Source organism: Aythya marila, assembly GCF_965140915.1.
Source record: "Aythya marila genome assembly, chromosome: 7".
Classification (NCBI taxonomy): Eukaryota; Metazoa; Chordata; class Aves; order Anseriformes; family Anatidae; genus Aythya; species Aythya marila.
The window spans coordinates 5,164,203-5,178,448 of record NC_139048.1 but is presented as its reverse complement, the minus strand read 5'-3'; the positions used below and the strand labels follow the sequence as shown (position 1 = coordinate 5,178,448).

Here is a 14,246-nt window from a genome sequence, read left to right as displayed (position 1 = left end):
TCCAATTAAGTTCTGAGTGTTTTTTAAACAAAATATTTTCATAGAGTGACTATTAAGAGATTTCATCATGGTCTGATTTCAAACAGCAAACGCTTACTGAATTGCTGAGACTGAGTCTGAGAGATGAAGAAACGTATGTTTGGAGATTATAAAAATGCTAAAAGGATTTAACTTGGCAGGCAGAAGCCTGAGAGCTAAATTTGACTCAAGGGATGCCAAAGTATTGAGGGCTGTGATAAACAGTAACCCAGACCTCGTCTGTAAGCTGTCCATTAATAAGGGACCTGAGGGACACATTATGAAATTAATAATTGACAAATTTAAAACATGCATGCAGAGCCCAGGTTATATGGTCAACACAGTAGCAGTCTTTAGAAGATCATATTGCAGAGGCACTGGAAGGTGGTTATTTGTTCTAAAACAAAATTGAGATTCATTTTTAAGGAGGCCAAGTGGCAGCCAGTCTGGCCAGGAGGAAAGCTGCGTGCTCCTGCAGCCAGCAGCACTGACATGGGTCAGGTACATGTGACTTAGGGAGCTTCAACAAGAACAGGGGTCCCTTTGGGGGAAAAGAGCAAATGTGAGAGAATGCACTTCTACCCCATCAGCTGCTTCTTCCTCTGCTGCTGCTGCCGTAGGAAGAGCAGCTGTGGGTGGCTGGTGCTGGACCAGGGAACAGAGAAGGTGTTCACAGAGAAGGTGTATATTATAAACATTCTTCCAAAGGACTTGGTTTTGGACTTTTAGTGCCTTTTTCCAAATCCTCTCAGCAGCCTCTCTGTGGAGAGACAGCAGACATGCTTACCATATCATACCAGTTACCACAAGATTCCAGGAGAAACCAACTCTTAAATCTATTAAATCTGAGAGCCAATAACTGCTGCAGCAAGGCAGCTCCTTTCTGTAACTCCTGACTGTGATGCCCAGAGCCACGTTAGCTAGGACACAGCATGGCTGTCAGCTCTGGAGCATCTTCCACACAGCTGGGGGCATTGTGTTTCTGTAGGAGTGGCTGAATGTTTAAAAGAGGTCGTTCCTTTCATGTGAAGCTTCTCTGTAACTAATTATTATCATGAAATGGCCAAGAACATGGGTGATAAATACACAGTGATAATTTCCTGCAGATTGATGGTCTCAGTATTTAAGATGGCTCACAGCCATCTACATGCACATGGCCATTCCACCTTCAGGAGAAGTTTACTGGTATGTGATGCATGTTTTTCAAAATAGTGTGGTAAGAACCAAGCATCGCACCCTTCAAATCTTCTTTGCCTTTCAAAGAATAGCACAAAATGGGGATTTTGAGATGGAGACAACTTCCTTACTGCGTCATTCCAGCACCATAAAAAGCTTAACCATTGAGCTACTGGCAAAAGGCCGACTTCCAGTGGCATCAAACATACTGAGATTTTGCTGAGTGAGATCCTTATTACTTTTTGAAGTTGTCTTGATTACTTGCTTCATAGCAGATTCAAAACAGGAGTTCAGATAAAGATGGGATTATAATGAATAATACATTTTCAAGCATAACTACTGATCTTTCATGACTATCAACCACAGAACTAGGTGCCAGAAACACCAAAAGATTTATTAAGTGACCTAACACACAGATCAAGAAAAAGGCAAAGGTGTTTTGTCATTGTTGTTTTCTAACTTTCCTTGTTCGTTTTGGAAGTTGAGCCTGACCTTTCATTGTCAGAAAAGCACTGGTTTATTTCCATTGGGTTTAAAACCTCTTGGGATATCCCTTTCCCAGTGTGTGCACAGATATATTCTTGATCTCCTATATAAATTCAACTCAGTATATGTAGCCAGCATAAGGTTCACAGGCACTAATATTTCAGTATCTTTCCCTTTTGTACTATATGAGGAGTACATTTTAATTTATACATGCTTCTAACTGCAACAGATATAGCAACAGCAACAACGCTATTGACACTGCATTTGTTAATGCGTCTAACCTGAAGGAATACCAAGCATTTCTCCTCAAAGGTTGTATAATGGATGGAAGAATATAACCTAAAAATGCTTGGAAATCATTACATGACTATTGCAGCTAATTTGAGGAAAAATAATTGCATTCACTACTAGTAGTAGTAGTAGTGAAAGTAGTGAAAGTAGTAATTCTAATACTAATGTTACTTTCACTCTTCGGTATTTTTCTGGAAGTCTGTTGCTGGGGTATGGCTGTACACGGAAACACTGTGGAAATCAAGAAATCCAAAGCTATTTAAGAAAGTGTTTACAAATTCAGCGTGCTGCTTTGACATGTTGGGATCATATCTTTGCTATGAATTAATTAGGTAGGAATGTTCCCCCCCAAAAGGAACATGCCATTCATGCTTGCTGTTCCACTCAGAGTGAAAGCAGACATTGTGCCTGCAGAAACCATAAAAACGTAGTGACTTCCCACTTTGTCATTTGGTGTTCCTTTTACCCCCACTTTTACCCCAGGAGGGAAAGCAAACCCCTAGCTCTGAAATGGCGAAGAGATTCTTGGCCCTTTATTGCCTAAATAATACTGTTAGAACCATTTTATTTTATTTTATTTTATTTTATTTTATTTTATTTGGAGTGACTGAAACAATCTGGAAAAACTTCCATCTTTTGTTTTCACTCCATGCTTCTCGAAGCCCCTGCTCCAATGATGTTTGTCAAAGATTTCACTCGCAGTATCTGGAAACTTCAGCCGAAGCGGCTGATTGTGCTTAATTGCATTTTGGTTTCATAAACGCGGCGCCGTAAATCTACCGACTGTCAAACAGAGGGGGCTGATGAACGGAGCAGCGGCTGTCTGTAGTCGAGTTACAAAGAAGTCTCAACACATACGCAAGCCTTTGAGGCCGTATGTTCCCCAACTACTGATGTGGCGTGCGCTCTGGCAAGGGCTGGGCCTGCGGGTGTGAGGGCGGCAGGAGGAGGCTCCGCAGGAGAGACAGCAGGCCCAGGGCTGCGGCCAGCAGCTAAGCATTGCTGCCGTACTTCTCATCTGCCTGCAACCGGCGAAACAAAGCACGAGGAAAACCACAGCAGATTTTCTCTTCTTGTTTATTGCCCTAGTAAAAGGGAGTTCAGCTCTGGTATCATGAAGCTGCGAAGCCAGGTTGTATACGTGGAAAAATACCAATCGCAGGCTTTTAGAGAGGCCGGGGAATCGATGGTTTCCTCAAGCCTGGATCCGAGTGACATCCTTTGTCTTTAGGACAGTGGAGATTGAAAGGGAGACGAGGCACGAAATTCTGGGGTGATTTTAAGACTGGTTGGAACTGCCCTGTGTGTAACTGTTGTTTCCCAATTACTAAGCCAGATGAGGATCCGCAGAGTATTTGTGAACAATGATGCAAAAAGTCAAATGAGAGGAGCAAGCAAAGCACTGCCAAATACTAAGGGAAAAACTGCTTTTAACTTGCATAATAAAAACATTTCTCCTTCGGAATTTCTTCTGGTTAGTTACATTTTTATTGAATCTTCCAAAACCCTGTCATGATTATATCTATTATATGACTACCGAACATTTAAATGACATTAACATCATGATTTAGCAATCTATAGGGCTGGACCTACAAAAATTCTTATACAGATCCAGTCTTTACAGATAATTAGAGATAAATAATCCATTTCTACTGGAAAATAGCCCCAAAAGGCTACAGAATATTAAAAAACAAACTAATGGATCACACTTCATTGAACAGCTGATAAATAAGTAGTACATCTCCTCTCCAGTGAGTAAAGGCTTAGATTACATCAGCTGAAGAAGTCTGCCATTTGCTATAACATCAATCAGGAAAAAAAGCCTTGGAAATTTTAAATGAGAAAAATAGAAATTTAGGAAGACAGGCATATTTTTTGAATTTACAGTTCTTAGACGAATTCAATTTCTTAGCAGAAACCCTTGTTTTTCCCACAAATCTGTGATCTGAGAAATGCAAATACTTTTTCAAAAATCTTACTGAAGAATAAAGATAGCTACTAAAGCTTGAAAGAAGAACGTGGATTCATGAAAGAAAATGCTTCAGAAAAGTTGGATACAACAGGCAAGTTATATGCTTATTTTAACCCTGTTGGCAGTTCCACAGGAGATGAGCACAGAGGCACTCAGGTTGGTGGCTTCCCAGAGCTGGTGAGGAGGAAATGAGCAGTTTCACAGGGAAACACTTTGAATTAAGAGCCAGTAGCAGCTGTGCAAGGTTTCTTCCCTCACCTCATAACGTATTAGCTTTTTGCTTGCTTGTTGCTGACTATCACTCTCCTTCTAGTTGAAAGCCTCCGCATGTATCTTCTGCACCACTGGTATGATGCCTGCACCAAAACCATCCCTCATCTCCCAACTAGTTTTGTGCACGTGGAAATCACACACTGTGGGCCCTGTCTTCTCCAGAAATAACAGCAGTACTTGTAATAATTTTGGTGGCAGGAGGCAGCTGCTATTGAGAAAGCTGCTACAGAAAGCTTGGGTGGAGGAAATTTATAAGAAGTCAGCGAATGCATTTTGTGCGAAGAAATTCAGTTCTCTTTCAAGGACTCCAGGTATGATCCAGCCATTCAGAGTGAAGAATAAAGGTGTCCTCCTGCTGCTGTGCCCGTTTGCTCTCTGGGAAGCCTCAGCAGAGGCAGGCTGCAGGGCCACGTGGCCAGCGTTTCCTCAGATGCACTGGCACGAAGCCTCTACCATGATAAACTGTTCCCAAGTGCGACTGGCACTTAGGGCTTAACACATCACACTTGAAATCTTTAGGAATGATTGTCAGGGATGATGTAAGAAGATGCAACTCCATTTTCTCCAGTGGTGTCATGCCCTCTCCTTCCAGACGTGGATGTAGCCCTGACCATCAATCCCATCTCAGATCCCCTACCTTCTGAATTTAGTAATATAGCAGTATTCGGCTTTCAGTTTGTGCATCTCTGTGGCAACAAACCTTTGGAAAGGAAAGTAATGTATGCTGCTGAATAGACCAAAAAAATAAAAATAAAAATTACAGCTGTGGCAGGGAAACATGTCTAGACAAAATACTGCACCTTGGCTACCTTTTCCTGAGATCTCTTTAAAACTGTCCTTGGCAGTATTGATTTTTTTTTTCCCCATAAATTTTAATTCACTTTGGTTCCAGTATAACAGGCCATAGATTTCTCCAGAAAGCAGTGACACCAGGGCTCTTGTTTGCTGCTCTGTGTCTCCATTCTCTCCCTATTGCCTCAGACAATTCAAAGGCACGATGCCATAGCAGAAGAGATGAGTTGCTCCACTGCCTCAGGGAAATATTAGTCCTCCTTGGAAAGCCTCTGTGTCTTTGGAAAAGCTTGTCCAGTAATGCAGCACTGCCAGGGCACATGGTGATGGTACCAGGCTCCTCACAAACCCTCCCGAGGCACTGGCTGCTGCCCTCACTTCCATCAGGGGTACTGGGTATATTGTGCCACACCTGGTGCATCAGAAATTTCCTCAAGAAATTCTGGTACTTGGAGGGGGGAAGGGGGAACAACAACAACAACAACAAAACCGATCTTCAGCCTGAACTGGAAAGAAAACATTTTAAAAGCAAAATTACTTGCAGGACTTGCATGTCACTTTGAGTTAGTCTTACCATTCTGTTTGGACAAAAATCAAAATACTAAATTTTTACTTTGGCTTTATATATTATCATCTCCTATTAAATAATTTCAACATAAAGTGACATCATTTCCTTCTGACAAGATAACTCTGATAGAGTCATGCCATTCTGATAAGGTCAAAATACTTTATCTTTCTCAAGACACTCATACTTTAAAGTTTTTGACAAAAACTGTGCAGTTTTCCACTGCACAGGAATTCAGTCAGAAAGTCTTTGGCCTGCTGTAATAATCAAAGGCAAGCCAGGATCTGACTCTTAAAATTCAAGTGCCTTGATAGAGGACAATCTCAGTTTCATTAAGTGCATAACTACATTGAATGTACTGAACAATACATCCCCCTGACAAATTCAACACGAGCCATTCCAGCTTTCAAGAATTCCCCTGCAGACCTGGGTTACCTATAGCCAATAATGCAGATTTGCAGAATCAGAGAAAAGGCTAACCTGGAAGAGACCCTGGAAATCATCTTGGCCAACCTTGTGTTGAAAGCGGGGCCTTAGATGAGATTATCAAAGCCCTGTCAAGCCAAGTCTTGAAAATCTACATCGAGGCAGAATTCATCACTTCTCCAGACAGCTCATCCCAACGTTACATTGCTCCCACCGTGAATCTTTTGTTTTATAGCACCAGACAGAAATTCCCTGAACCAACTGGTGCTTCTTAACCCTTGTTGTATCTCCAGACACACCTGTAAAGGAAACACCTCAATCTTCTCTCCTTTTAGGAGTTTCATGGAAAAGATGGTTAATAGGAGCATTGTGTGGGTGGCATGCTCCATAGAGTCTACCACATTTAAGCTGCACGTGACATTCAGGACACACATTGGTGAACGTTCAGAAATATACAGACATGTTTACAGGCCCAGAAGGGCTGACAGCCTCTCCAAGCACAAACTGTTGGAGGTAATTTACGCTTTATGTCTCATCACAGCAAATTTATTACATTTACTTTGGGGGAAAAAGAAAAATCAATGAAATATTTTTATTATAATTAGATGAATTTATGCAGATAGAGAAAACCTCCTGACTACAGAATGGACAGATGACCTTCTAAAAGTACATGTTGGCTGGCTTTTTTTTTTCCTTCTGTAAAAAGCAACTTTTTTGTTTCAGTTTTTCTCTCAAGTCTGTAAGGATACTTAAAAGTAGTATAACATAAGCTTTCCTATCACAGACATGGAGGACAGGCGAGACCACTGCAGCCAGCTCACCCGATTTCTGGATTCTGCTCACTGTGGAACCACAGAGGACCATGGGGCAAGCTCAAGCTTTCACTAGAAAGATGCCCTCCAGATCTCAGAACCTTGCGGTGCTCTTTTCTGAATACCCTTTCATGGATAAATGGAAATTACTGGCTTTCTACAGTTTTACACGTTACTTCCAGAAATAAAATGATAAACCTACTTGTCCTTTGACAACTTTGAAACACACACATTTCAACTTACTCTTGTAAAAGCTTAACATAAAACAGACACTGAATGATATCACATCAACAGATAGCATGACAGAAGTTGTCTTATCTACTGAATATAGCCCATGCTACTTGCTGTAGTACAGTAAAACAGTGAAACAAAAACAAAACAGGCAACAGGAACTTATTCATGGACTTACGCCAAAATAAACCTGGCTTCTATGTCTATATATTCTCATACAAAAACAGAGTTGATTTGAATCAATACCTAAATGAGAGACAAGACACAATTAGATGCTGCAGGAAGCAGTGATTATACACAGAACATAATCCTTACTACCCACATCAATATAAACTCATTTTCTGACATAGAACTATTCTTCATTGTTGCTCCTATGTCATCAATGGCAACTATTTTTAGATGAGACAGCAATCCAAATTCCTAACCTCTCCTTCTCATGAAAGAGCCAAAGGTAGTCGTGGTAATAAAGAACGTATCTTCTTTGGATAAGCACAAATGCTGGGGTTTATTTTCTGCTGCCTAGTTTCCTCTTGCAACTCCATGTTCAATTTTCTGCTTTTCCAGCAGAAACTGAGTGCTTCTGTGCCCTACTCTCCAACCAGTGTATTCATAGAAGGAAATTAATCAGCAGGCAACAGAGAAGAAAATCTTTAGATAACAGAAAAGAATAAAAGCTTAATCCAGGGATTACACTATAAAATTGGAAAAGGCAAATGGTGTAATACACTTCAGCCAACGTTTGCAAAATTGTGGCCTATCTCCAAGGTGAAAATCTAACACTTTGAGAGCTAAAACAAATATGAACAAGGAAAAAAAAAAAAAAAAAAAAATACAAAAACCTATAACTAAACCAGCTCAACTACACAAACTTCCATTATTTAACAGCTCCTTTCCATTAGGTTTGTCTTTACATACTTTTATTTTTAAAAGATATGGAAATAGTAAGCTGCTTTAAAATTCATCTCAATATGAGCACAGCAAGATTTATGATCTCCTCATGCCCTGTAAGAGAACCTTAAAAACACCGTGTCATTAAGAATACTGAGGTTTCTGTTGGACAGTAGCTACCACTGCTGCTAATAAGGCTACAGCTGACTAAATAAACAAGGGAATATATTTTGTCTACACCACGAACACTTCCAACCTTTCAAAGCATTTTCCAGCAAATGCTGCCTCACCTCACAAATGCCAGAGATTGTACATATATTTACTCAAATAAGCCATGTTATTAATAAGTCGACATTTTATAAGGCAGAAGCAGAAATATTATTCCAGAAGGAATTGCTTGGCAATGGAAGATCTACGATAAGGACAGAAGGAAGCATTTCTGGATGTGTTCCATCACTTGGTGCTCAGGAAACCACTTTGTATGACACAAACGATTAGGAAAAATAAGCTGCATGACATTTATTTTGTAATTTTAACATTAATATTTGTAGAAACATTTTATTGTCAGTACAAAAGTTAACAGATTTTAATACTTTTTACCCAATTAAAAAAAAAACAAAAAAAAACATAAAACAGTGTAATTTGCATTCATATTGCATGGCCGTATCAGTGTAAGTGTTCTGAAAGTAAAAACACAAGACTTCCGTACAAAGATACAAACAACAGTGATATTTTAGCAGAGGCCAGTGCTATACCTACTGTTATGGAATGGATCAGAAGGAAATACTGGAGTCAGCATGAATTAATCCCTTAAAAAGATGCTGATATTCTATGGCAAATTGTCATTATAAACAACTTCTCTCTTTTTAACTTAAGTTACAATAGAGGGATAGTCTAAAATGCAAAAGATCCAGGCCAAAAGATCTGGAACCTATTATTCAACCCAGAGAAGAGAAATCTAGTTAATTTGATGCATGTGCAACTCAGGGTAGAAGCTCAGCTCCTTTTAGAGCAGTATGTTCTGCTATGGTTATAGACAAATTAATGACTTTCATTGCTTTAAAAACCCATTTTAAGTTTTTCTTTATTTTTTTTTTTTTTTTTTTTGGTGAAATGATTCTTTTTTTTTTTTGTCATTGCCTAAAGAGTTAAGTTGTTAAAGTGACAGGTTTTGAGAATAAAAGACATTCTTGTTAAAGGATTTGGTTCTGATAATAATCATTTGACACTGCAGTTTTTAAACACAAATAAATCAAAAGTTTAATTTCCCCAAATTAGTTATATACTGTAAATATTTCTTTAAAAAAAAAAAAAAAGATCTGAAAACTAGTAAAGTCTGAGCAATATATCTACTAGTTCTCTGTGCTGCCTGCATAGAAATGCCATTTAAATTACAAAAACACAACAACCCTATAAACGATTAATTGTTTTGTACATTACCAATTAGTTAATAAATTAATGATATACCATTTTCCCTGAAAGCAAAGTATTTTCCACCTTTGGATGGTGAAAATTAAGAAATTCTGTGTAAGAACAGCATTTAGCAAATAGCTGTTAAAAAAAGAGACTAATTTGCTAGGTGGATTGGGACATCCATTTTTAAATCAATACAAAAAATAATTCATTGTAAATATATATAATATATATTTATACATATTTTGAATATATTTACATACATCCAGCACCTATATACTGCATTTGTGCTCTGTAAGTGTGTGCCAACATATATTTTCTCCAAATATTACAAAATAAACAAGAAAGGCAGACACAGAGTTTGCCTCAAGTCCAACTTGTCCATTGTACAAAGTCTGTTGCAGCTTATGGTAAGCCAGAAAATTGAGAGGGATGAGGATCTAGATATAGCTCATAAACATTCTTCTTTGTTGGGAATATTTATTAAAAGTTGCAAATTTTGAGATTCTTCTGTAGGATCTGACTGCTTTCCTCCAAGTTTTCTTTTTTCCTTTTTTTTTTTTTCTTCCATATTTCATATGTACAAGCAGAAACATTAAGGTCCTGGAGAAAAGGTTTTGTTTAGTATATGGTAGGTAGCTTGATGTTCTTGTTCCTTTATTCCTCTGTATGATTCCTTTTCATGTTTTAACACTTCCGTTCATGTGTTGGTACTTGGGAAGACAAGGTTCGTAAGGCATTGGATCGGGAGAAAAAACAGAGTCATCACCTGAAGAACACGAACTCCTTGTGTCAGGGTAGCTAGGTGAATACTGCTCGAGAGGTCCACTGAGGTCCAGATACTCCTGCAACAAAATAAATTGCATTTTTAAACAGTGCATAAAACTGGCAAAAGCATGTAACTACTGCTCAGATTTGGCTTGATCACACAGTGGGTAAAAGAACAGTTTAAAAATGACAGACATTTCCTTAAAGCAATTGCATTCAAAACTGCCTGTTGCTCAAATATCTAATGAAACAAGGAGCTCGAACAAAGAAAGAAAACACAAACCAATAACACAGTACTTTTGTGAAGTCCAACATCACCCGCATTAGCCGCGTCAGTGGAATAAACATGCCAACCACATCAAAAGAGGACTTCTCACTTACAATGATAAAAATGAAATTTCATCCTAAATAGAACCATTTTTCTTTAGCACATGGTAATGATTTGGAGAGGGAAAGATACTTCCAACTTTATATTCCTTTGGTCAGTTTAAATATCTGTTTTATATTCTGTGATATTAGATTTGTGTTTAAACATGCAGTGGCATATGTGCAAAAAAGAATTAAAAGGAAAAGAAAATTAAATTCTCTAGATCTGCCTTCTTCTTGCTACATTTTCTTCTGTGTGTGTGCACACGCCTGCGTCCAAGAGTAGCCATCACCAAAGCAGTCATTAAAAAAGGAAATAATATCTGCTGAATCCAAGTTTTGGGTTAAGGCTCTTTTGCTAGAAACAACAGTTTTGGCAGGAGAATAAAGTTATTTTTCCCCTTGAAATGTTCCTTCTCTTTCAACTTCTAAAGGCAGCTGCATTCATTTAAATGCAATCTCTTCATTTGCTAAACCGCAAGTTATGATCATACAGACGAGACAAGTCTTCCACCTCAGTCACTGTTTTATGCTGCTGTGCTTAGGTTTGGGGTAATTTTGTTCTTCGGTTAACTTTTTTTTTCCCTAAGTCAGAAATTCAATCATTACCATATTACTCCCTAAATATGGGCATCATTTTAAAAGGGAGGAAAAATAGAAGTTTAAAAATGCTCACAAAAAAACAGTCAGCAGCAAGGGAAAGCAGTTCAGATCGATGATTACTTCTATCTTGCTGCCTAGACATTCAGAGATCCACAAAGCCAATCTTGGCATACATTTATGTATAAGCAGCCCAGTCTTATGTGACCAGAAATGATCGAGCACTTTCTAGACAGAAGAAAGTATTCCAGCATTTAAAGAAACAGCTTTCTCTTGGGCTCGCAGACACAGCTTGTCGTATCAAAAGACTTAATATAATCCAGCCATGAGTTCAGAACTCACAATGGGACCCTTATCTCATCTCCAGCCTCTCCATCCCATGTAAATGGCCACAGTCCCATTCAGGGGCATACGAAGTCCCCAACATCAGGATGGTTCCTGGTGCTGATACAAAAACACAGCCATGAGGCTGACTCTTGGTGACTTCTGCTTATGCAGCTCTTGGAAACGGTGGGTGCTACTCTGGAAACATGGGGAAGAGGGAAAGATTCAGCAGGGTGAAGAGCAAGACTCTTAAGCAAAAATAATCACTTTCAGAAATTCAGAAGATGCTGTTGGGTGACCAGTTTCAGAGTTGATGAGAGTTTTTCAGGCTGATGCTGTATCAACAGTGTCATTTGGTGGTGGGGTGGGATGCAATTGTGGAGTGGATAGGCAGTACGGTCACACCAAGGCATGAAGGAGCTGCCCTTCAGCAAAACTGCAGATTACTCAAAATCAGTGGTATCAAAACCGCAAAAGCTACAGACAATGGGACACACTGGAGCTCTCATCAGACACAGTCAGAACATGACAAGGTTTCAGGAACATCAAGTGTGCTGCAAAGAAAAGTGAAGTTGTTTGCTTTCTTTATCCAGCATAAACAGGACAAAAACAATATCTTAAGTTGAAGGCTTAGATATTAGGAAAAAGACTTCAAAAGGTAAAGCTAATGAAACAGAGCAAGGGACTGTCACGGGGTGATGCACAAACACAGCACTGGAGATCTTTAAGGACAGGTTACACAAACATGTCAGGGATGACAAACGTATAGTGCGTCCTGCTGCACTCTGATCAGATGGACTGGATATGTTCCTGAGGTTTTTCCAGTCTGTTTTCCTATGATTTGAGCCCAAACTAATTTACATAACCTTAAAGGCCTTTTCAGGTTACCTTTGAGATCTTTCCAGGTCTACAAGCAGTGCAAAATTGGGAAGGCAAGATGGTTAAACACACAAGAGGAAGAAATATCCTCTCCCAGGCTTAGAATTGCAGCCCAGAACCTCCCTCTTGAATTCACAAATGCAGATCCAGTCCAAGCCACCAAGCACTCTGCAGTGGCAGCCAGCCCACCGCCAACTGCCCTTGTGAAATCGTGTATAAATTAGGCAGAAAAAGATTCAGCTGGTATTGGATGAAGGGAAAATAAACTGTAATGGTACACAAGCTACAGGACTGGCTCAGTCAGGAGTATGTACTCCTGCCTCATGCCTGAGCCACTGCTGAAGGTGACACTTTTTGGAGTAAGCCTTAAAACAGAACCCAAATAAATTTATAGCTGCTACTGAAGCCAAAGAATCTTTTCAAACAGAAACATAAGCCTACTACACTAGGCTAATGATGTTCATACAAAACGGCATCTTCTTACTCAGGTTCTCCTGTCACGTCTATAGCATAAAGGCTTTCCTAAAGCCTCTTATTTTATTTTTGTTGTTGTTATTTTCTGACAATTCCGAAAAATCAGAAATTAATATTGGTGACACATATCATGTGATCCAAACCTTCTTTTCCCCTTTTTTCCCCTACATAAAGAAGTGCTATAATCACAGCAAATACAAAAAAATTGTTCTGAAATGGTCAAAGAATTTGTTGCAGTGCCTTGTCCCCCTCCTTCTCATTATCTGTCATTATCATTTGTCAGAAATCACAGGAATTTGTAACGCATTTCTGGGACACCAGGATTTTCTCTCAAAAAGTATCTACCAAAAGAATCAACATTTCCATTACTTGTGATCTTCCTCAAAGGTGCGTGTGATTTAGCGGTACGAGAGCCAATTCCTGTGTGAATACACTAATCAGCATGTTCATTGCTAAAACTAATAATATTCCAGACCTCTGTAAGAATGCCATTCAAATGAAACCTTTCTGCATTCATATATCCCAACCTGAAGCAGTGTGAGGCAGGACCTTTGGATAATTGGATGGCTGTTCACATGCTCCCTGTGGGTTCTTGTTCCCCGCTCTCCGCTGAGAGCTATCTCAGTGAACCTAATTCACTCTCAGACACACAATCTGAAATCTACCATTGACGATTTCTTCTCTTCTGACCTAGATATCATGGCCGGGAATCAGACTGAGCAGATAAATGAAAAACACCATGAACAACTCTCCTCTCCGTCACATGAAACTCATGTTGAAGTATAAACATTGCCTCTCAATCTGCCACGTGTATTCCTTGGATACTGCTCCACTAAAAACATCAAAAGATGCAAAGAGAAATAAACAAAAACATTTTAAAGATGTGTTTGTTTTGTTACATAAACCAAGGCATAATGGCAAGAGACTGAGTATTTCATAGGATGCATAGTTTAGCTGCGTGTAACCTTGGAGGACAGCAACAAACAGAACAAGAAGAGAACTTGAGCAGGATTTCATAACTGAATAAATTCCATCTGTCTCCTGAACCGTTCATCCTGATCAGCAGCTTATGGAGGGAAACAATTTACCTACCTCGTTAGTTGTGAGAGTGAGAATCCGATCCAAGTCTTCTACCAACTGTTTAAAAGTTGGTCTCTGTGAAGGCACAGCATGCCAGCAGTCTCTCATCATCATATAGCTGTAAGAAACGCACATTTTCTTGGGTTAATTAAAATCACACGTCCTTCTCATAAGCCTTTTCATATGCAGCCAGTGTTCTTCATCACAAGTAAGGCAGTGAGCAGCCCGCAGCCCTACACATGGACCACTGTCTTTCCCAAAACCATGCAATGCTGTCACTTCCCTTGAAGGTGCATTTCTATTTCTGTTTCTCTACTTGGCTCAGTGTCTAAATTTCCTCTTTGTGGACCCAATTCCATAGTCTTCTGTGACATTTCAATGGTATTAAATTACATGTGCTTAAATATTTTGT

At 39.3% G+C, this 14,246-nt stretch overlaps 1 protein-coding gene across 12 annotated transcripts in view; it reads right to left on the bottom strand.

Annotated features, from left to right (window-relative positions):
* Window positions 1-9,668: 9,668 nt before the first annotated feature.
* Window positions 9,669-14,246, bottom strand: part of FGFR2 (fibroblast growth factor receptor 2) — an 80,145-nt gene continuing 75,567 nt past the window's right edge. For all 12 annotated transcript variants that reach the window (XM_082764984.1, XM_082764985.1, XM_082764980.1 and 9 more), the window contains 2 exons: window positions 13,847-13,952; window positions 9,669-10,188 (listed from right to left, as the gene is read on the bottom strand). In XM_082764984.1, the coding sequence (XP_082621110.1) occupies window positions 10,024-10,188; window positions 13,847-13,952 (271 nt within the window). In that variant the 3' untranslated portion in view covers window positions 9,669-10,023. The remainder of the gene's footprint in view (window positions 10,189-13,846; window positions 13,953-14,246) is intronic.